This window comes from Falco peregrinus, chromosome 4 (assembly GCF_023634155.1).
Source record: "Falco peregrinus isolate bFalPer1 chromosome 4, bFalPer1.pri, whole genome shotgun sequence".
In the NCBI taxonomy this organism is placed as follows: domain Eukaryota; kingdom Metazoa; phylum Chordata; class Aves; order Falconiformes; family Falconidae; genus Falco; species Falco peregrinus.
In genome coordinates, this window is record NC_073724.1 from 65,267,091 (window position 1) to 65,290,880 (window position 23,790).

The 23,790-nt window shown below is 40.1% G+C and overlaps 1 protein-coding gene across 6 annotated transcripts in view; it reads right to left on the minus strand.

Moving 5' to 3' along the window:
• Positions 1-23,790, minus strand: part of FARP1 (FERM, ARH/RhoGEF and pleckstrin domain protein 1) — a 213,156-nt gene that overhangs the window by 55,307 nt on the left and 134,059 nt on the right. For all 6 annotated transcript variants that reach the window (XM_055803175.1, XM_055803174.1, XM_027788353.2 and 3 more), the window contains 5 exons: positions 12,941-13,045; positions 8,267-8,309; positions 7,089-7,167; positions 4,531-4,628; positions 684-798 (listed from right to left, as the gene is read on the minus strand). In XM_055803175.1, the coding sequence (XP_055659150.1) occupies positions 684-798; positions 4,531-4,628; positions 7,089-7,167; positions 8,267-8,309; positions 12,941-13,045 (440 nt within the window). The remainder of the gene's footprint in view (positions 1-683; positions 799-4,530; positions 4,629-7,088; positions 7,168-8,266; positions 8,310-12,940; positions 13,046-23,790) is intronic.

Consider the following 23,790-nt stretch of genomic DNA (forward strand, 5'->3'; position numbering starts at 1 on the left):
CCATAAGCACTAAAGTAATCATGATGAAATTGTGCAAAAGTTTTGATTATTACTGCTACAGAACTCCCTACCAGTCATACTTAATTCAATCTAGCTCAAAATGAAACCGTTCAAATCTTGAAGCATTCTCAACAGCAAAAAAGATACCTTTAAATGCTTTGTGATTCTTTTAACCATCTTCTTACTACTAGTCTTTTCTTCAGATAATCCTATTCCCCCAAATCCCTAGTTCTGCATGAACTCTCTGCTTTTCCTAGAACTATCACCAAAACCCTTCTTCACCCATCTCTAAATACACCATGGAAAGGTGAAAAGTCAACATTCAATGTCCTTGAAATCAAAAAGACTGCTGTCAGAAGTGCCCAACTGATCAGTCATCATTTGCAATCACACTTGTATGCACAAAATCAGCAGTGAAGCATTTTGTATGAAATAAAGACTGTAAAATAATGGCATGCTTGAATGAGTATCAAAATCAATTGCTCCTTAAACATCTTGTTATGATGACAGAAGGAAGGCAGGAGTAACCTTCAAGAAATTTATAGGCTTGAACATTTTTTGAGAAGTAACCTTTGAGAAACTCAGAGGTCCAAACCTCTTTTGTACTTATGATCTAGCATATATTTAAGTTAGAACTACTCTAATGGAAAAGGAGCCAAATAACAAGAACAAAAAAGCCTTACATGTGGCTACGGTGAAATTCCATGATTTTGTCTTCTAGTGCTTCTTGCTGAGGTATGTACTTGTTCTTCGCTAAGTGTTCACGATCTATGGTTTCATCAAAATCCCCAATCTCAGCTACGGAAAATTTTAAGAAAAGCCTATTAAAACACTATATTAAAACTGAATTATTCAGGCAATCCAAAAGGTGCAGACAGCTGGGAAAAGGGCAGAGAAACAGTTTCTTGCAAGCTGTGACGGTTTAAGATTCAGATTCCCACTATGTTATCTTTCACGCATTCTTCTCCTCTGTGTTAGAATCTGATAATGTGAGAAGAAGCTTAAGGATCCCTTCCATCCACCACAACCAAGTAAGAAGCTGTTGGATGTCAATTGAACAAATGAAGCCATGAGAGGGCTGCCTTGACTTATGTGAGGGATAAGGGTGGGGGTGACAGGGTGGACAGCACTAATTCAGCAGAGCTCATCCATCTCTCTCACACGCATCATTGTGCTCAGGTGCGTTTCCCTGGAGCCGCTAGGCACAGCCTTCCTCCCCTGCTCCGTGTCCCAACACTGTAATCATTGGGGTAAAATCTGAAAGATAGTTTTGTTTGCTTGTTTGAGCGCAGGCATACATTCCACCTCATGGGGTTATGAAACATTCATCTTCCTCTAATTTTGCAGCAGTTTGAGATGCATTCTGTCTCCCACCTCCTCAAAGTAGCTCCCATCTGCTGCAGTTATTCAATACCATGTGTGCAACAGTATGTCACACCCACCTCCCATTTTGCAGCCCATTCAGTGAGATTTCCGTTTTTGGTGGGGGGAGAGGGTAGGCAATCTATGTGTGGGTACCAGAGTACTATCTTGTTGCCTGCTGTTCTTGGAATGCCTCTGAAAATCTTGCTATTAGCTTTTTCACTGAACAGCGTAGCAGCTTCTTCCTGCAAACCTGCTGGAATAATAGCAGCATCACTACCATAAAGGCTGCTACCTTAATAATGCCAGTGAAATTAAAATGCAGTGCCTTCAAATTAAATCCAGGTTGCAGTCAGACACATCGTTGCACAGCTGACCTAGGATATCACAGATTGGGTCAGATACTTGCCTCAGCCTCACCTCAGTTCTGCTCATGTAAATGAACCCTTAATCCAGTTCTATCCAAAATAAGGTGGTTTAGAAAAAAGAAAGATTTCACATGATGTTTACAACACTGCAGGTGATTTCTGACAGAAGTTTGCCTGGGATCAGATGTACCTGCAGATGTGGAGGGGGAGGAATAACCTTGCGTAGGTAGAGAAGATAAGAACCAAAGCATCTATGAATGACAGAGAGCAACCTTTCAACCCAAATTGCCTACAGCCACAACTTGACTTTTATGCTTTGGAGGTCAGAGATAGAAACAAGTTGATAACCGAGACTGTCTGATTTCCACCCTCTCTCTCACCCAGTCTGCTCTGAATCATTCTTTGAGACAGCAGAAATACTACAGAATCTTTGAGAATTCTCCTTTGTAAAATGTCCCTTTTGTCCCTGTCTCAAAAAGAGCTCCCTCACTCCAGTTCTACTCACCCCAGCATCACAATCTTTAGGGTCCATTTTTAACCCTAACTCAATGAAAGGCAAGATCCTCTTCATTAATGAAGCCATAAGCCCACCTACGCTTGCAACACCTCAAATAACATGGCCCTTGATTCATTAAAATGCAGTTCATACCCTGTATGTCCTTGCACATGGATGGACTTAAACCACCTTCTGCAGGGCTTTCTTTAGAGCAAAGAGTATAGACGACTTTTATTTAACCTCTGCATGATTTCTATAATGTTCTCTGCATTTGTCAACTGCAAATCCATTATCAAAATTGTCCTCCTGGCTTTCAAGTTACTTCTGAATTTGCTCTCTGACCTCATACTCAACAGCTTTTACTTCTCTCCTTAGCCCTCCTTTTCTACCCTAAATGCCTTTCTAGTAGCACTCCCTCTAGAATGAGAGGGAGTTATATTTTGAATATTGTCAGCCTCACATATAACTCTTCTCTAAAATCTTCTCGTCTTTTATCCAAGATTGATTTCCACTGGTGCTCCCTTTTCTCTTATCTTGCAAGTGCATTACACCATGCTGTATTTTGTCTGCATTAGCACTTCTGATACGTAATGCTTTGTATTTCAGCTCTTTTCTTTAATCAGTCCATCTTCTTACTTCACACACTCACTTTACTGCATCATTTGCAGTATCAATGTGTCCTCTCACTTCTAACAGTTTCTATAATGCTTTTAAGGTATTTTTAAATAGAATCTTTCAAATATAAATGTAATTCTGTAATATACATGCTACTTTAACAGAAACCCATTTGCTGTCATATTGTGATTTCATATAAATAACAATCTATAACACTGACATAAGCTTACATACATAATGTAAGGGCCTGTTGGAATCAGATATCCCCGATGGAAACTGCTCGTAGGCACAGCATCGATAAGACATACGATACCTAACCTGCATTCTCAATCTTTCCACTTTGCTATCATTACTCATCAGCTGTCTAGGTGGGGTTTTTTTTCTGTTGCAGACAAATACCTAATTTTATTTTTTTTTTTTTGCTACTGAATAATAAATTAGAGAGAAAATAAATACAAAAAGCAGCTGTGTGGGTAAGATACAGCTACAGATTCTTAACACAGAAACTAGCTTAAGTGAGGGAAGAACTACAGTTGGCATGCCGGACACCATAGTGGAAAAAACTAAAAAACACAAAAATTTTGCTAGCCAAGGATTTTATTTTTTTTAAGCCTGTGCCGCAAAAATACTCAGTTTTAATATGGTATGAGGACTACAGGTTTCACAGAGGCTGCTGTACAGCTTCTTATTGCTACTCAGTCACACTGGGAAATGATGACCATGGCAAATAGAAAGTAGGGAAAAACCACTTAGTAGCATGTATAATGGTCATAATAGACCATTGTTTTTGAATGGTCATTGTACAGTTCAGTATTGCATATTTCCACTGAAATGATGTTCTATGGAACATAAAGCAGAGCAGCAATCGATGAGAAACTGCCCTAACACTCAGACTATGACAAAAGATCATGAGATTTATCTATTCATCACTAAAGAGCTTCTGAATGTCTTTGTTGACTGTAATTTCCATAGAACATCATTTCAGTGGAAATATGCAATACTGAACTGTACAATGACCATTCAAAAACAATGGTCTATTATGACCATTATACATGCTACTAAGTGGTTTTTCCCTAATGTTATTCCTAAGATCAGTATCCATAAAGTCTTAAAATGGAAATATACACTGCCTTTCAAGTGATCTGGAAGTTAAAAGAATCTTTAATGTGATGAACAAAGTTAATGCATTATTCTACTAAACAATGTTATTGTGCATACTTTGCAATTTAAAATAAATAAATAAATTAAAATCTGTTGCTTTTTAATTCCCTATCAGTTTCATCTTGGGACTGTGATTTATTCTGGCATGCTAAGCATGTTTATTTACTACATTCTCTAGACAGCATACAGATCTCCAGGAATCTGAATGCTCTGCTGACATGATACAAAGTATAATAAAACAGGAATTCAGAAGAATTCAACCTGTTTGCCACTGCATGCAAAGTCTATCGTTTAGGTGATCCTGGGCAGACTAAATGCAGTGCTTTAAAAATGCAAATCCAGTGCCCAGGAGCTCTTTATTTGAAAGAGTAAATTACCTGTATTTGAATGACATTATGCAGAAATACAGTAAATTGTCCATATGGCTTAAACCTTTCCCTATGGCAGGTACTAACAGGTAACCCTGCAAAGCATGTCCAATTAATCAATCTCTTTATCCTCCTGGAAAGAACTAAAAAGGGAACTTACACTGTACTATGTGTGAGATTAAGAGGGCAGTGCTGGTATCATTACATGTTAATCTTCCCTGTGCCAGGTCCTGCTTCACTTGCAACGCAAATAGGTACCTGCAAAACAAAAGTGAACAGAGTTACACAGAACATGAGGCAAAGAGGGAAAGGTATTTGAAAGCCAACTCTGATTTTCACTGCATGTTCCTTTCACTTTTTGGAATCTATAGAGTTGATTTGAATTTTGTAAGTTTAGAACCTAAATAAAACATGAAAGATACTGTATTACAGCCATTAGTCTTACATGGTGGCTGCTTTCAGAACCAAGATCTCTCTCTGCCCCCACCCTTCCCTCCCTCTGAACCAGAGCAATGACGTATGACAGTGGAAACAAATGTGACAGCTATTAAGAGCTCAGCAACTGCACAGCAAGCAGCACTATTCAGTGGAGCTGCCTGTAACTACAAAGACATGACAGATAAACCAGGGATTTAGTTATCAGTTAGCGTTTGTAGGATACAAGGAGAACTCTAAATTTCCACCTTGCTCCTCATTTCTAGGTGAGTGCCAAGACCATGATCAAGCAAATCTAGCTAGTTGACACTTCTGTGGCCCCATTACCTGCACTGCCTGTGCACCAGCCACTTTTAGCGTTGCCTCCAAACCTTCTCAGCCATGGAGGGCAATTTACACTGACGGTTTAAGTGTAGAGACAACATAAGTACATGACATTATTTCAACACTTAAATTTCTTCTAGTTTCAACAGGAATTGAAATTGCTTAGTTCCACACAGCATTAAATATTTCCCTAGAAAAAAAAATGAGCTAGTAGTAGCCATTTCTCTTACAGCTGGTATGAACCTGAACCTTAACAAGCCTTCCAAAGACTGCAGCTACTCTGGAGAACCCACACTAGGATCTTAATAGTTTTTAATAAGACTAGATTTTAAGAGGTTCAGTGAAAAGCTCTCATTTGAACAGTGAGTTTCTGAATGAGGAGAGGTAGATAAATTAAATGAAAAGCACAAGTTGATTTGAAGGGTATGGAAACATACACAGCACATGAAATAATACAGCAGATCTAAACAATGCCCTTTTGAAACCTGCAGACACCTGCCTACCCATACAAAATTCACCCTAGTAGAAAAACATAGCACAAAAGTGTGGTATTCTCTGCTTCTTGAAGTGATAAAGCTGTTCCCTGTGGATTTGCTTTCACATCCTACACTCTGCTGTGTGCATATATTCAAGTTCCCTAGCATACACATTTAAAATCTAACTGAAAAAGTCATTAGGATTCAGGAACACGTCTCAAGGTGCAAAGAGAGATCACCAAAAATCAGTTTACAGTTTACATACTAAACAACTGATCTGCAGAATATCTATTTGGAAACAGAAATGTTTCATTAGTAACATCACATCATGAGTTTTCATTCAGCCCTTTACTGTTTTTACTCAGTCTTTCAAGTAAATATTCCTTCTTCCTACCCAACTTTTCTACTTTTCTCTGTCCAGGCCAGCAAGAGATATCAATAATTTCTTTTTTTCCATTCCATTGCTCTATTTCCAAAATAAAAGAAGACAGAATATCACAAAGGTGGACTTGTTCTTTATAAAGCAGGTCATAAGGACACAAGAACTCTTTGTAAAAGAGACCTTCATCTTGTGGGAAGACCGAAAATAAAAACTAATCATGAAAATATCAAATCAGAATGGAAAAATGAAGAAATAATAGTAATATTGTAGATCAGAAAGAGTTGAAAAGTTGCAGTGAAGAAATACCGGAAGAAAACATTTCTGACAATAGAGGAAGGACCTTTTAATAAGGAAGAACCTTAGTAAGTCCCTGATATACATGTTTACTCACAGAGAAATATGACTTTTTATGCCAATGCAGCGTGAAATTCAGACCTCAAATGAACTTTTTGAAATGTGCTAAAAATAAAAGCACCTTTAAGGTACTCTTTCTGCATATATGTGTACCTTTCCCTACCTTCCTCTTACTTTTCATGTTATTCCCTCTCCGTTTCTCCATCTCTAAAGTCACACTTCCACCTTTGTGCAAACCTTTGGCATTTGAGTTAGGTATAATAACAGAGTCCAACACTGCTGCAACTCAGCAGTTCAGGCAAAACAATTCTCTCCCAAATGAGGGTGCAGAGTTGTACATGTTCCTCAGCAGAGGAGCTCCCCAAAGTACCAACACATGCTTTAGTCACAGAATCACAGAATGGTTGGGGTTGGAAGGGACCTTTGGAGACCATCTTGTCCAACCCCCTGCTAAAGCAGGTTCTCCTAAAGCAGGTTGCACAGAGTCACGTCCAGGCAGGTTTTGAACACCTCCAGAGAAGGAGACCCCACAGCCTCCTCGGGCAGCCTGTGCCAGTGCTCTGTCATCCTTGAGGTAAAGAGTTTTTTCCTCATATTCAGGTGGAACTTCCTGTGTCTCAGTTTGTGCCCATTGCCCCTTAATACTAAGAGGCAGCCATTAATCCTCACCCTATCATCTCAAATTCCATGTTCTCCCCTCTGTCCACCAGAGATTTAATAAGAAAACACAGACATGCAGCTACTAACCTTGTCAGTTCCTCCTGCAGCTGAGCGTGGTCAGGTGGGAAGAATTTTACTACAAATTTTACAACAACATGCTTCGGTCCTAGGGGAAATGTCAAAGGAAGTTAGTGAACATCAGTAACATGCTGGCCAAATTTTATTACACAGAATGATGTACAGATGATTCACGGAACCCACAGTGCGTACATACATGCTAACCTGTCCTTTGTTAGTATTCAGGTTACTTAGAGATTGCACAATAAAATTTACACACAGTAAAAAAGAAAAGGAACTGGTCAAGGGATACTCTGCCAAAATTGAGTCTGTTTTTAGTAATTACATCAGTTGATCCAATAAAATGTGTTATGTCTGTTTATTTTCCTTGCTTCAGGACAGGAGGGAACTAAAATACACTCTATTTTTCAAGTCCACTAGCAAATTACTATTTCTGTTTTAACAGCAGCACATTTGTTCTGACCCTCACAAGTACAACCAGTAACAAAAGGACCAATGCACCTCTTTTGTAAGGGATACTTGCTAGAGCATACACTCAGACTAATGACCAGAGAGGCACCTAGGAAAACTTAAGCTCAACAGCAAAGCTCAGTAAGTGAAGAACTTTGCTGATATTTGACAGAGAAACAAATTGCCAAAACCTTTCCTGTTCAATTCTACTTTTCCCAAAGCTGACGGCTATTTACAGTTTCCTGTCTTTCCCGCCACAACTTTCCCTGACGGCCTTAACCCGACTGTTTCCTCCTCTTGGTCTCAGACAGTTCCAAGTACTGCATCAATGGCCCATACAGCTGTAATATATTTGCTGGCTCCTTCCCAGTAATAACGTCTTCCCGCTCATTTTCTTTTATCCTGATTACCGCTACCTGTTGGCAATGTATGCTTCCTTTAGTCCTTCTTTTACCGCACTCTTTTTCTCCTCTAAAAAAATGTTCCTCCATTGCCACCACTGCCTCTTCCAGTGACTGACTAAACCTCAGCCTCCTACTGAGGCTTCCCCTTCATATGTTCACGTGATGATAATTCCACGGAATGCACAGTACATCTTTCAAGCATAGACCAGAAATTAAAAATAATGCAAACAAAATTCAACAAAGTTGAAAAGATAAAGATCCTGACTGACAGAGCCCTAACTTACTTCGGTGCTCTCAGAGCGACAAAATAAATAACAGCAAGTAAGTACTTACTTCTTATCTGCTTCATAATAGGCTTCAAAAGATCAAGCCACACCTGGAAGCAAAAGAAGGTAGTGTTACCATTTCTTGAACAAACTACCACCTGCAGAGGAGCATTTTCATTGCACTACTTAGATTATCAGTTACTTATTTTATTTTTTCCACTGTGGTCATCATGCTCTTCCCAATTATACCTAGCATGCTTTCTCCCCGAGACTCTGGAAGATGCTCAGGAAACGTCACTGTTAATGGGGCTGTCCCTGTGGCACAGCTTTTGAAGCAGTACAGATTCAGAGCTAGGGAGCAGTGAGGAAATCTCCCCCTCACTTGTCTCAGATACCAACAATCAATTAGAGCATATTTGTTCAGAAGCCATTCATTTTCTGAAAGAACTGAAACAAGGAGTTCAACAAAAGACAGTCCTCTGCTATCATTGTGGTCCTCACCCTAATTAATCTTGAGAAAGGCAGGTGAAAGGGGCTGGTGCATGCCTTTGAGCGGGGAACACTGGGCAAAAAGAGAAATGAGAAGGTGACAACTTCCCAGTTTTGGGGACCCAACAGGAGTCCTACTGTGATGCCTGGGCATAAATGTGGAGCTGCCTTGCTTGGTCCCATGGAGGAGTTTCACCACCACCACCACCACGGCCTGGGGGAGGAATGTCCCCTCAGGCCAAGGGTGCAAGGCAGACAACAGCGCAGACCGTGGGTGGATGGAAGCTTCCTTCCAAGCTGTGTAACATTTTCTCTTTTCTATAAACCTGGGAAGCTTTCTTAACCTGCCCAGGCTTTCTTAATTGGGAGCAGTGTAACTTCTGCACATGGTTCACTTTAATCTGTTTTTTAACAGCCTGGTTTTCAGGACAGTGCATTGGTCTTTCCTCCAGCTTTCATAAAACAAGCAGTAGGTGGAAATACAGTTTTCAGAACCCCTGTTCTGCAGTCTCAGTCAGAAGGGCCTGGGCAAAATGTTATGGAAAGCCAAGGGACAATCACACAGAAGGTAGAAGCCAGGTGACCTGCAGAGCCCGGAGAAGTGCAACAGCTGACAGTCCTCAGCCGGTAATTACCTATGCTCAAGATTTGTATTTTGTTGTCTCAGTAAATTGCACAGAGCATCCCTTGGAGACACCTGGAATTTGTGGAGGAACATCCTACAACCATCACAAAGGTTAAAGCCATTAAAAAACAAATTAACTGAGTCTTCCTCTAGAAAAAGAATATATATTGAAATGGAAACTTCTTTGACCTTTAATAATTTTAGATTATGCAGCGACCGAAACACACTCAAAATACCCATTTTAGAAAATCACCCAAGAAGCCAAACAGGAACAGGCCTGATGCTGTTTGCCATTTTCATCATTACTAATGTGAGTGCTTCCAATTAGCAAAGACCTCACGTTCCTGCCCTTTCACACCCACTAATGTTTTTCAATGGAATTCTATTCGTGTTTCTTAAGTCTATGGAAGTATTTTTTCTTTTTTTTTTTTCTTTTTCTGGAAGGGCTAAATAAACTTGATTATCCAAGAATAGGAACACAGTGTTTATCACATGTTAAACGGGTTCTGACACTTTTTGGCTTTTCAGGAACTTAAAACTGTTTTGTTTCAGAAAGTTGGCATGTACCTAATCTGCAACAAAGGTCAGGGACTTTGCCAAGTTTAGTGGCAAAAACAACAAAAAAAAAAATCTTGAATATGAAACAGCCAGTTTACAAGGACATGGGAGTAATGTATTTTACTTGACACAAAACAAAACACAAAAAACTAAACCTGCCCCACCCCCCAAAAAAAAACCACACCCAACTTCTCTGTCTCTCCAGAGGGAGTTTATGGTACAGAAGGACACAAGTGTGTCATTCCTTTTTCCACTTTCCCAATCATCCTACAGGCAAGTTGCAACATCCTTGACCAGACCACTCGATACTAAGAAATGTGTGTATTGAACATGCGTAGGGAGAAAGGTGGGGCAAAACAAAGACCTTACCACTACCACCAAACCCAAGCAATCAAATCTTTTGCATCATGCAACTCCCACACTGTATCTAAACACAGCCAATCTGAGACTGGTTTATAACCTGAAAATGAAAAATAATGTGAGGATTCAATTAAGATTCATGTTTTCAATTTTCTCTGGAACTACAAAGGCTAGATAATTTATTTTTTAAACGAAGTCTGGCATTCTGCAGTAGTAACCCCATTTCAGCAGCTGGAGAACTGGGGCAGACATCAAGTGTGATGAACCACTGTGAAACCCCAGGCTTTGCAACAGTGCCTCGCTTCTCCTTGTCCCAGCAGGAAGTGCAGCCCTCAGACCCTCCACATTCATCTCCCATGCAGATCTTGTCTGCTATAAGCATGGCATGCTTGAATGTATACAGCTGTCAGGCATCTTGACATACAACTATCAATGTTACACATGAGGTTTGGAGCCTTGCATTTTGAAACAAACACAGCTGAACTGTGGATGTATGACTTCACGTATATGTGATTACATCCAAATAAATATGTTCTAAATATTTATTTTTCCTTTATATTGCACTCTGTGTTGGAAAAGCAACTCATTCTCTTGAGGTGACATGAATGCAAAATACATGTCTGTGTTTTATTTCTCAGACACACCATTAACCACAATTTTTTTATTTGCACAATGCTTGCATTCTACATTATGGCCGTTATGAAGCTTGGAAAGTTTTAAATCCCACAAGAAAATTCACCTCAGCTGCATCATATAAACTAGTTACTAAAATTTAAGTGTAAATGTTACTCTCAGAGCGCTGCTCCACATTGAAACAACGATTCATAATCAAACCTCCTGCTTCAGAGTTTCTGCAAGTTGCTTTTAGGTGGTCAAAGGCATTACTTCCATCGAATGTCACCAATCTTGGAGCACAGCTTACCAGATATGGGCACGATTAGTGGATCTCCCCCTTTTTCAGAAGCAAAAGATTGGAACAACTAGCAGGAACACGGACCAATGCTCTCAGATAGTTGGCTAGCATCTCCTTTTGCAAGAGCAGGGGCCAGGTGAGTTACCATGCCTGATGCACAGATACATTTTCCTTCAGGTCAAACTGGCAATACCCTTAGGGGATTTTCTCCATCCTCCTCTTCATCAGAGCCCTGGTTTCCCCACTGTGATCATCTGAACATGTTTCCAGCCAGTCAATTCCTGTCATTGTGAGGGCCTCAGGCACTGGCAGCACCTCAATCTCTCCTGTGTTCTGCCTCAAGCAAATAAACCATTTTGTTTTCACAAGACTGAAAACCATAGTTTACTTCAGGTCTCTGAGCAAAACGCAGAGGGTCATCTATTTGAAACTTAGTGACCTGTGAAGTAGGGAAGGTTGATCAAATGACCATCTCTATTTCCTAGAAAATTAAAAAGCAACTGTATATGCAAAAGACGTTAGGATTTGTTTCAGCTTTACATCCATCCATCCATCAGAAATATCAGTATGTCATTATTAACATAGCTACATGGACCCTCTGCCGTAACAGTACTGTACAGTTGCACTGCTTTGAAGAGTTACGTTAAGCTCTCCAGTTACCTAAAGCACTAGCCAAGGATATCTGGCAGAATACCAAACTTTCTAGTAAACTCTGTTTCATGTAAATCCAGGAGCAAACTGTGAAGCAGATCACTTCTAAAGATCGATGTCAATTTTTTAAAATTTCCTCTTTAATTATAGTTAGCCTAAAACATTATGGCCACTACCATTCAGTTTTATTGTCTATGTAAGCCTGCACTAAGGTATGACAACAGATGACTGCAGCAGCAGATAAATGCTCTTTTGTTAAGAGATATTGATCCTTAGAGAAATTTTATATAGATGGACAGAAAATAGTTCGTTTTTTTTCTAATTGCCTAACGTCATCTCCTTTATGTCAGCCAGGCTACAGGTGCAGAATTCACTGAACAGGCAAGAAATCCAGTATACACTAGAATGTACTGGTCAAACAATCCAGATAACTAGCACACATGCCAGTAGGTCAACACAGTAAGTCTGAAGTAAAACAAACTTCAGAAAAAGACCTTAGAGGCTGAGAAATCATTAGCCTTTGACCTTCTCTGCTATATGATACTGTTTCCACCCTAGAAGTATTAGTGCACTGCCCAAATGTTGCCAGCAGCTTTTCTCAGAGTCCAAAGTGTCAGGACTAGGACACCTGCCTGTGCCACACAGCTCCACAGACAGGACTTTCGTCAATTTATTTGGGTTTTTTGGTTTTGAGCTCCTTTTTATTAATCTTTTGATATTTCATCTATCAATTGTCTTGTTCCATGATGCTTTTCTTGGAACTGTGTCACAATCATCGCAACTTCTCTGTCTGCAGAAAAAGATTATTTCTGCACTCCAAATTAAGCAGGACTGTAAAATCAGAGTTGAGAATCTGCAACAGTCCATCCTTTTGACTTCTCTACTGCAACTGATAAAGATAAAATGTTTTTCCAACTTGTGTCTAAATTGGCTGTTACTTTCAACACAGATGAAATCTGACAGGAGTAATTGGGTTTTAAAAACATTTCTTCAACTCCAGCAGGCAAGAACATTTTTTAAAAAAACAACTGGGGTTTTTTTTTTGGAGATAGTGGATTAAATATATCTTATAAGCAAGCAGCGGAAGGACAGAATACAGTATGTATGTAGATGAAAACCAGCTGAAAATTAATCCTTTTACATACCATCATCTTTTTATGATCTGGAAATTCAAGGCCAAAATAGTCTCCTTCAACAAGATTCAGGTGGTTGCAAACAGCATCATGCAAAACTTTCCCCGGAGCTCTTTGCTGTAACAAGAGAACAAAGCCTAAGGTTACAAAGATGCTTTTAATTAGTGGCAGAAAAATTATTATGCTAAGAAATTGTCCAGCAAACACCACTGTCAAAACAGTTTACAAGATCAGTGGATATTCCAACTATACCCACAGGGTAGTTGACAATAATTACACTGGTTTTAAAGCTACAGAAAATATCCCTCCACTCCTGAATCGCAGCTCAGAATCCATCCTTAGCACTTTTTTTTTTTTTAAGGAAAAAATAGAAGAGGTAAATGAGGGGGATGTAGGATATAGTTTTCTTATGTCAGCCAAGACTAATTTCTAGTGTGAGTTTCACAAGATAGCTACTTCAACCCATGGCCCTTCAAGCCACATCAGGTGGTGCTGTGCATGTCTGTGCACAACATACTGAAACAAAAACATTCACTGACAGACCAGTCACACAAAACTCAAGGGTCTGAGGGTTTGCTGGATGCCACTTGATACACAACAGGCTCAGGTCCTGGGTTCTGACTTCATATGGGCTTATCTTGAGTCTCCTGCTGTGAGGCATTGAGGCTGGTCGAGGCCCATCCATGCTACCCTAACAGAGTTGTCAAGCAATTTAGAGGAGCCAAGAGCAAGCACTTCCTTCCACACACTGCAAGCATTGCCTCTATAAAGACCAGATGTTCTAGCCCAATATTAGCTCCCAGAGCTGCCGCTTTGCCAATTGTAAGGATTCTTCTTATCAGCACATCAGTTAAATCCACACCTGCAGCAAATACTGTAAATTACAGCTCACAGCAAGTCTTCAGCAAAAAACACAGTTTCTGCATAAAAAGGCCAATCACTGAAATCAAATATTTTTGTTCCTTGGACAAATGTACCTATTTTAAATCAAGAGGCCCTGAAACACAGATCTCTGCTCACTTCAGAACAAATAATAACCCATGAAAGCTGCACAAACTCGTGCTACAAGAAACCTGTTGCACCCTGGACAAGTGCCCTTGCACTCAACCAATAGATCGTCCCTTTCCCTTTCTGCCCAGTAAATAATTACTAGAGCAAAATAATGCAGCAGTAACACAGTGAAGAACAGAAAACCGTTAGAGGTGGGCAGTTTGGCTGACCTGGCTCAAATCTGAGCCTGAGCGCAGGTCCTGGCATCTCCAGGCAGTGCCCATACCAAGAGGCTACTTGCAAGTGGGCAGCTGCTCCCACCTCCTCCCTGATGTGTCACCATGCATTTTGGTCTCTGTTTCACTGGGATAACCAAAAATAAATCTCCAGGTTTTTTCCGCCTGGGGTAACACTTGGTTTTCAGCCACAGCCCAAAGTTCAAAGCATCTTTCCAAAGGCAATTTATCTAACATTGTCTAATAGGAATTGTGAAAAGTAAAAGTAAACATCCAGTAGCGAAGCTTGCACCAGAGAAACCAAGAGGATGTTTTTCTAGGGAAAGCACAGGATGTATATGCCACCACAGCAGCGCCATCACCCTGTGATGCAGGACCTGATCACCAAACCCTTCAGTGCTGGCTGGTTTTGAAAGTCAGAAGGGAAAAGCCAAGTGCACCTCCCCAGGAACCTGCTGAGCAGGTTTTTGCCCAACATACTCCCAATGCTAACAGACCTATGCCACCAGGAAGCACGTTCACTTAGATTATTTTATTAACTGTTTGTTAATGTTAGCTGTAGCAAACATTAGCCTCATGAATACTGTCAGAAAACACATCAAGAAAACTTGCAGATAGAAGTACTGTGTTGGTTTTTTTTAAGCATTCATCATAACCAACCGTGCAGTAACTAAAACAATTCATACCAAAAGGCCAAATAAGAGGATACAGAAGGTGAAGAAAATAGACATCTGTTTTTCTAGACAGAGGACTTTTGATCTGACATACTGCCATCCAAAATAAGTCTCAAGAGCAAATATATTTGAATACACTCACTCCATGTTCTCCAGCTTCATCAAACCAAAAGCATCGCCAATGACCACCACCCCACCTGTGCCAGCCACCGTGTCTTGTGTGCCAGTCCTAAAAGAAAGCGCCCCATGTTTTCCACTCCAGCTATTGCTATACACAGGCACTTCCAAACACACATCGTCTCATAATGAAAAAGCATCCCAGTAAGTACATTTTGTTGGAAGCAACAGAATAATACTAAAAAAATATCAGATTGAGCGTAATAATGATATTAGTTTATTGCTCTGAAAATACACCTATAAATGATTTAGAAACTTCAGGCAAATGTTCCTGCTCACAGATTAGTCTCAGGCCTCCACAGTTTGGCTGGGGCCCCGAAAGAGTGGAAGGATGTGTTTATTAGCCACCCTCGCAGCTAGAGGTGGAGGATACTTGCTTTTGTCCTCATGCAAAACCAGAAAAATGGAAATGTGCTTGTGCATATGTATGCATATGTCTTACCATAGTACCTGATGGATTCCTGTCTGACAACAACCAAACTTTACTGTTGCTCCCAGAAAAAAAAAAGGTGTCTCTGGGAGTGTGGAGATTTTTGACCAACAGGAAAAAAAGGCAGAGAGCCCACCTGTGTCACCACACCACCCAAGGTTACCTGAGGACAACAAGCCTGTCTGATCTCAGACCATGAGTAAGAGTATCTGATTAAAACCTACTGAGCGCTTTCATGAAGGTTTTGTTTGTTTTGGGTTTTTTTCTTACAGGCATTTAGACAATGGAATGGCAGTCTCGTAGCATTTATGTCACTTGGCATTTCCTCCAGAATGTGCCTCGGTAACATGAAATGCTTCTTACTCAAGTATTTGTAAATAAGATTATTATTCTAAACGTTTTAGCTTTGATCAGTCTACCTCAAAACAAAATCTGACAGATTATTCAAGCAAAACACTGTGTATATAAAATCTGCTGAGACATAAAGCCTGATGACACTTGAGTCTTGCAGGACCAGAGGACAAGTACAACATACACAAAAGCAGGAACTCTCAGGTCTCACAGAGACGTTGATTCAGTGCAGTTCCATGACATCCCTACTAAAAAATTCAAACACAGTAAATTAAAATCTCAGTCTGCTGAAGTATGGAAGGAAACCCGCAGTCTCTCAGGGCACAGCAAACACGATCTGACAGAGGAAGCATTCAGAGTGAGTGTGCCACACCAGTGACATCATCTGTAGCCAAAGGTCGTGCCTGACTTGGTTGTGGTTACAAGGCCTGTGGGACAACCTTTCCCACGGAACTTGGAAGGCGTTTTCCAACCATCAAGTGTGGCCCTGCTGCCACACCTCAGACAACAAGTACTTGGCAAGCTTCATCAGCTCCCGTCCCACAGTCCTGTGGCTGCACCCATGTCCCATGAGCCAGAGCGTGGACCCCTTCCCCACTCCATGCCAGCAGTGGTCTGACCCATGGGGGCCCGTAAGTACCCCAACAAAATAGCTATGCATGCGTGCAAGGTGGCAGGGTAGGGAAAGGCTGCGCTACAGCCTACACTATAAGAGGGCCTTTCCCTGCTACAGTGAGATAGCACAGGCCCATTACATGACCGTCATGCAAAATCTCATACACTGGCATGAGGGAAGGTCTTCAATGCAGCCAGACATGGAGGACGTGGGAAAGGAGAGCCAGGAGAGCTATATCCTGCTCTCCCTGAGCATCATCAGATGACAGCTTGCACTAGGGAAAGGAAGAACTGACCCAAAGGTGAAGATCAAAGGAGAAGGAGGAGGTATGCAAGTGGGATATTGACGTGGAAGCTGCCACAATGGATGTTGGTGGCAAGACTGTACCTCCAGACCATTCCCCACCGCAGATGCCACACTGTAAGGTAGTGAGGGAAAGTGAACAGGAGGGTACGGTATGCTGGTGGAAGGTCACATGTTAACACCCAGGGGTGGGAAGCTGCTGCAGCAGGTAGCAGTCCCCTGCTCTCGCTTCTGTTAACAGCCAGATTCTTGTATCATCAGTGAAGAAATACTGCAGCTCCAGAGGGCAATTCTTCCTACCCCGCCTGAGCACACTGGCAACGAACTTTTCCTCAGCAATACAGTTGTACTCTTTTACTTTTGATGATGAGGAGCCCAGACACCTGTGTTATAGGGTTCGTTTTAGATTAGATGAATCCCTGCTGTACTGACAGCAGGGAATTACTATTATTCTCTTGAGATGGTATTTAGTTACACCAAAATAACAGTATAAATTTATTGCAGTGAAAAGAAGCCCCCTGATTTCCAGGTACACATCCTTATTGCTTAATGCATTTTGAACTGGCCTTTCATTTAGATCTGTGAAATCACATTTTAAAAGTCACTTTCCATTTTCAGCGAACGCCAGGTCACTAAGTTCTGAATTATGAATAATGTGCATCACCACATTTAGCTGCAAGCTGTGAAGATACCCACTCAAAGTAGCCTGCTTTACACGTTATGCATTCAACATTTGCTGTCTGCTCATTATTTCAGTCCTACTCAGTTCACCCTCCCTCTACTCCCACCAAAATCCCAAACAGTATTGTTGCTTATGATCTTCCACTGGTGAATATTTTAATAGGTTCAACAATTCTTTCATGTTCTAGCAATCGCCAATCATTTTTAAAACAATCTCCCTCTACATACTTGTTTAGACCATTCTTTGGCACAGACTGCAATACAGATTTTTTTAAAAAAGAAAGTGCTTAGCTATATGTGAAAGATATCCAAGACTACAAAAGAAGTGGGTTTGGACACATTCCCTCACCTCCCAGTTAACTTAGCAATTATTTCACTAACCATCTACAAAAAAAAAAAAAAAAAAAAAAAGTGTCTGTTTAGGATCAAATAGCAATTTGACCATTTTTCTGTCCAGCCAACTAATTGCAGATCCCAGACTGAACAGATCTTTGATTGAAAGGTTTTTGTTCATTTGCTTGTTTTTACATTACTGAGAAGCAATACCAGCTGAAAAAAACACCAAATAAAACAAGCACTTTCTTCAGAATATCTGAAAAATCTAAGTCCCATCAGGTTTCAGTCAGAGACAGCTTAGTGTGGAAGCATGGGCTACTCTGTTTTCATTCTCTTCTTCCTCAAAACTGCTGCAAATGCATCTGAAAAAGGTTTGTTTGTTGGTTTTTTTTAATTACACTTGCTTTTGCATTATTAACAGCTGATAAGGAGAGAAAATAATTCTTTATATTAATCAAAAAAAAAAGAAGGTACATTCATCATTCATAACTGCTTCTCTGCCCAGACATTTCTTCCGTTAATGCCTTGTTTCTGTCACATTTTGGGGGCTCGAAAATGAAATGTGACAATTTGGTCATGCTAAATATGTTACAAATACTCAAATGTTACCTTGTACAAAGTTAAAACACAAAGTTTAAAATTCCATTTGTTCTTTTGTGGGTAATCACCCAGAAAATCCCTTGTACTTCAGATCAGTATGATTACCAAATTATTTTTATACTCCCGTTTAACAATTGCATTGAAATAATAGTGAAAATTTCATCCAGTGTCTCTGAACTATTTCTGAAGGCATACATAGTCATAATCAATACTAAAAGTAACACCTCCACATTCTTAACAGCATAAATTTTCTCAGTTATTTAAAGCTGTTAAAAATTATGTATGTATCTAAAGCTCTGAAAGGAAAGAAAAATCAATGAACAAGTGTTCGCAATAAGCAAATAGTATAAAAATAACCTCAAAGATGAGACTGAGCAACAATGTTCTTAAACAAATAACCCTGCCAGAAATTTATACTTCAAAGGAGGCTTGAAAACTACTCACAGGAGAGCAATGCTGTCAGCATCTGAAGACAAATCTCATATTTTAAGCAGTTCTCCTTTCTGGCATAAAATGAAATGCATAAGTCATATTTAGCAAAACTCTGTTGCTCGAAGGGTAGGGTTAAAAGCAAGAAGCACCGGTCTGAGTGTTGTTGCTCTGGACCTAACACTACCAAGACACTTGGAGATCCTCTGCCCTTTTTCTCCTCTCCTCCCTTTCAAAGTGTAGGTGCTAATCCTATAGGAAGGATTAGATTACTATAAAAATAGCTTTAGACCATAAAGATAGCTCTTACACCTGGGCTTACTAGCTTTTCCTTTGCCTTTCAGCTTAGACTGGATAGTTAGGAAGTGTTGGAAGAAGCGCGATTCATCACCCCTACATACCAGGCCAAAGCAAAGAGAAGAGACACATTTAAATAGAGAAGCCACACACTCCCACCACTACTTTTAAGTATGCAGGTCCCCACTCTGTACCTACAGCCACCAGGCATCCACCCCATTTGGAGGGAGGGTAGAGAGACGGCAAATTTTCATGATAACCTAAGGGCACTTCATTCCTTTTAAGATATTTTCCATTTGAATGTAGTTGACTGAGTGCTCCACTCCTGGCACGTATCCCACATGCTTTTGCACAGGCTGTGCACGTACCATCAAAGGCAGGATCGAGGCCAAATGCAGTAACAGAATAAGTTTCTTATACTGCCTTAAAAACAGGCGACTGATCATCTGTTGTGTGTGTACAATAAGACTATTTAGTGTTTCTTTCTTTCAAGATTTTAGTGGACTGCTTTCCTACTTTACACTCACCACGTAAGCTCTATTTCCTTTGACACCAGTGCTTGCCTTCTATAGTACAATTTACCCTTGAGGTACAGTTTACCCTTCAGTTGATTTTTTTGGTGGTGTCATACTTTTTAAACAGTGTGATAATAAGATATGGTGCTTTTTACTTCGGGTGTGTTTTACTCCAAATACCTGCCCTTAATTAAGAAAACAAACAAACAAACAAAAACCCAACAAAAAACCCAAAAAACAGTAGTAAAGTTACACTTTCCCCCCCCATCTATCAGCTATGACAAACAAGAAGACTTAAAAAATTACTATTTTAGGTATGTGATTGCTAATCAAAAAACAACACAGCAAACAATCATCAAGGCAAAAATACAAAGAAAAGGATTGTAATAACCACCTCATTTGCTTGCATTTCTAGCACAGTCTCCAAAAGAAACTTGCAATTTCCTAGATTTGAACACACGCAGATTTCTGATGATGACAAACTGGCTTATGTAAACATATTTTCTAAAATAGGCAAAAGCAGAAAGATTGCTCTAACTAGACTTTAAACTCTTCTTCCAATGCCCCAAATCAACTTTACTAGAAGTAGCCAACAGTAAAATTCAGGTGAAAATTAAATATTTATCAGGACAATAAATAACTAAACAATCTTCTCTAATAGTTAAATAATGTAGAAGGAAAAAAGAAAAGGATTATCTAAGAAAGCTAATGTAAAGTTTTATAATGAGGCTGTCTTCAGTAGTTCTTGGTTAGATTTTTTCTTAAAGCAGAGTCAGTCTAATACAACATTCAGCTACAGTAAATTCTCAGGTAACTGTACAGCTCCATAATTACAGTACAGTAAAGCTACTGGAACTGGAGTTTCTACTTGGTCTCTATTCACCTGGCTCATAAAATCATAGCTTTATAACTTAATGGGCAAATCCCACCTACACTGTATTATATATGCCATTTCAATGTGCAAGTGAGGAAATAAAAAAAGATGTGCTGTGAACCTTCAGAACGGAGTCTTTCATACCACAGACCAACCTGCCATCTTAAGGTGTAACAATCCAATCACTTGATTGTTCTGCAGTTCTTATAAATGCAAACTGGTATTAATACTGATTTTATTTCCCATCTTTAAATTACTCTAATTTCTAGTTGACAAGGACTTTGCTACTGCAGACGAGGCAGCAACCACCACAAAGCCAGTGGAGCCCTTTGTAAAGAAGAAAGAGGCAGATTCTTGTAGCCCAGACCTTCCTCCTTGGGTAACTGTTGGGACAAAATCCCACACGAGAATTTATTTCACATATCCATCCCACTGTCATCAGTGCCACAGGAAATCTGGAACTTCTCATCAGCCAACCACCACAAACCCTACAGACCAAAAAACATTCAGCCTTTGGTCACTGTAGTCTAAGCACACATCTGTATATTACAAACTGTTATTAATGGTGAAAAGCATTAAAAAAACACTTCATGATCAGTTTCATGGTTCACCGGTTCCTTGAGCTGTGACCTCATCTTACCTTTTCTGTACCGATTTAAAAAAAACCCAAAAAACAACTAAATTCGTCAAATTACATTTGACATATATGCACCTAAAAATCACTTTATCAACTTAAAAGGGATGTTCTGATCCCCTCTGCTAATGAATTCAGCTGAAAAACTTCATTGTTGTCGGCCTAACAATGCTCTAAGAAATTGTCCCAATGGGGACAATGCATGCCTTCACACAAAATGCAAATGCTGATCTCAGTAACTCCCAAAAACCATCACATTGCAACACCACCTCTCTGCACAAACTAATTCGTCCTCCTGAAAAAACCCAAACCTTGTTTCTTGTAGTACAACCATTACTGCTAACATCCTTCAGATTGGTGTAAAATATTTGTGGGAAATCAGTAGTGGCATAGCGAGTCTTCTGTTTAAAGCTGCAAAATTTCACATACAACCATTCAGTTCTTGACACTTCGAGCAGGAGGCTCTTGCCAGAGCCACTGTTACTAAAACAAAACTATCTTCTTTGAACATCATTTCAAATGCACAGTGCGGGCAAGAAAAATGAGGCATTAGAAGAACAATGACAAAACTTACTAACAATATGTCATCTTACTCCCTAAATCAGCTCCTGCAAATGCTGAGTCATCTCTGCTTAATTTTACTAGCAAAACTAAGAAGTGGTTGGTGGCTGTTCTTTATCCCATTAGCAAGACAAACATTCACTTCTGGAAGAGACTATCTTCCTTTCTGAAGGGTATCATCGGCGTGACATATTCCAGCTTCAGTGCCCAGACACTGAATGGTGATTGACTTGCAAGAACCAGAGCCAGCCCACCATCAATTTCAGACCTTAGAGTAAGTTGCAAGGCAGATGCATTAAACAGTGCTTTTCCTCACAACCTGAAACAAAACTATTTTGCAAATCAGCACATTAAGAAAAATGGAAGGCAACAATACTTTTGTGCTACATGGCTTTTTTAAAACCAGGTGCACACTAAAAATGCTTCCCTGAAAAGCTGTGTCTCACTGAGAGCTGTGGGAAGGGAGGGATTCACCCTAAAGCCATTACAATTATGACACCAAAACCCTAAGTGGAGACACAGTTACCTCTGAATTATCTATGTTTAATTGACAGACAGGGGGTGTAACTGGGCAGATGTCCCCATCTGGCATGAGCTGCTCCTCTACCATGAGCCTCTGCCCATGTGCCTACAGGCACAGCATCCTCCAGTGCAGGGATGCCAAGAGCACAAATCCACTGTGTGCACTGTGGACACCGGCTTTGGAAAACCCACCACAAGATTCCTTTTCAGAAACTAGATGGGAGTTTGACATGAAGCTGATAAAACCTCATTTTTCAGAATCTTTTCTTTATGGAAAGCTGTTTTACTGAAGCTCAACTCTGGAAGCAAGTGTATACCTGTCAAATAAATGTTGATATTACTTTCCCTCCCTGTGAGCAAAAAACTGAATGAGTTTAACCCCTGGTGTCAGGGCTATTTAGCAGCACACTGTGCTCCTTGTTTCTTGGGAAGAGCTGCAACTGAGGTTCAGAACACTCATTAAAAATACCTCAGATTGAATTTCATAGCCCACAACTTTTGAAAAGGAATATAATGGCACCATTCAGTGCAATTCAGCAGCATAGCAGCCAGTGTGTAATTGGGGATGGAAACCCCAATCTCTGTGACACCCCCCACCCCTTGCCTCCCACTTCACCACTCCTCTCTGTTTCAAGGCAAAAATTGTCTAACCACCTTCTCTGGGTTTCTTTTTTTAACATTAAGTAGTGCTTGAGAAGAAAATAAAATAATTCTGTTATTCAGACCACCTTCTTCTCTCGTCTTTTTTCTTTGCCTGCTCATTTTTCCTCATTTTCTTTAGCCATAAGCAAACACTTTACTAGAATGAAGGAGCAGGCAATTCTAAAGTCATCAAATGTGAAAACAGAACCCTTATATGCAGACTGGAAACATGAGAATATGAAGTGTTATGAGTATATGGGAGTTCTTAACTATGAAACCAGATTGAGATGCAAAGTGGTTATTTACTATTTTTATTTGGATACATTTTAGTTTAGCCATAATTCTAGTAAAACTCTTTGAAGAAAAGAAATAATTTAAATGCAAGAACTTGAGACCTGACAATTAAAAAAAAAAAAAAGAAGAAAAAGAGATGTTCAGGCAAAATACTAAATCCTTAATCTAAAGCAAAGTCAAATGTAACAGGGAAAAACTGATAATCCCAGTTCAGCCCTGCATCAGTCTCAACATGACTATTAATCTGAGCAAGAGCTGACACCATCCAGGATTGTATGTATTCTACTTCCTGCTTTACTAGGGGAAGGAAAGCACATTTTAACAATAGGATACAGAACTTCTCAAGACCAGATTGCTGACTTGAAAGGACACCCTTAAATGAAGTCTCCAGGCTGTGGCTGCTGCTAACCTATAACGTACCCATATTACACCCTAAATCTTGCCTTCGGCCAGGCCATTGCTCCAACTGGATCTAGTGCTCCTACAGCCACAAGGTGAGGCAGGGTAAGGAAGGCAACCTCCCACGAAATTTACAGAATTAAGAGTTTCTGTAGGATCTGCTTGGTACCAGCCTGTCTTGCAAAACCAATGTGGACTCGCTAAGAAAAAGTTTGGCTGCAGCATCCTACAATTACTCCACATTGGATGTGGAGTAATCCTGTACTTTATTTGTGAAACAAACAGAAATGGTCCCAAGTTC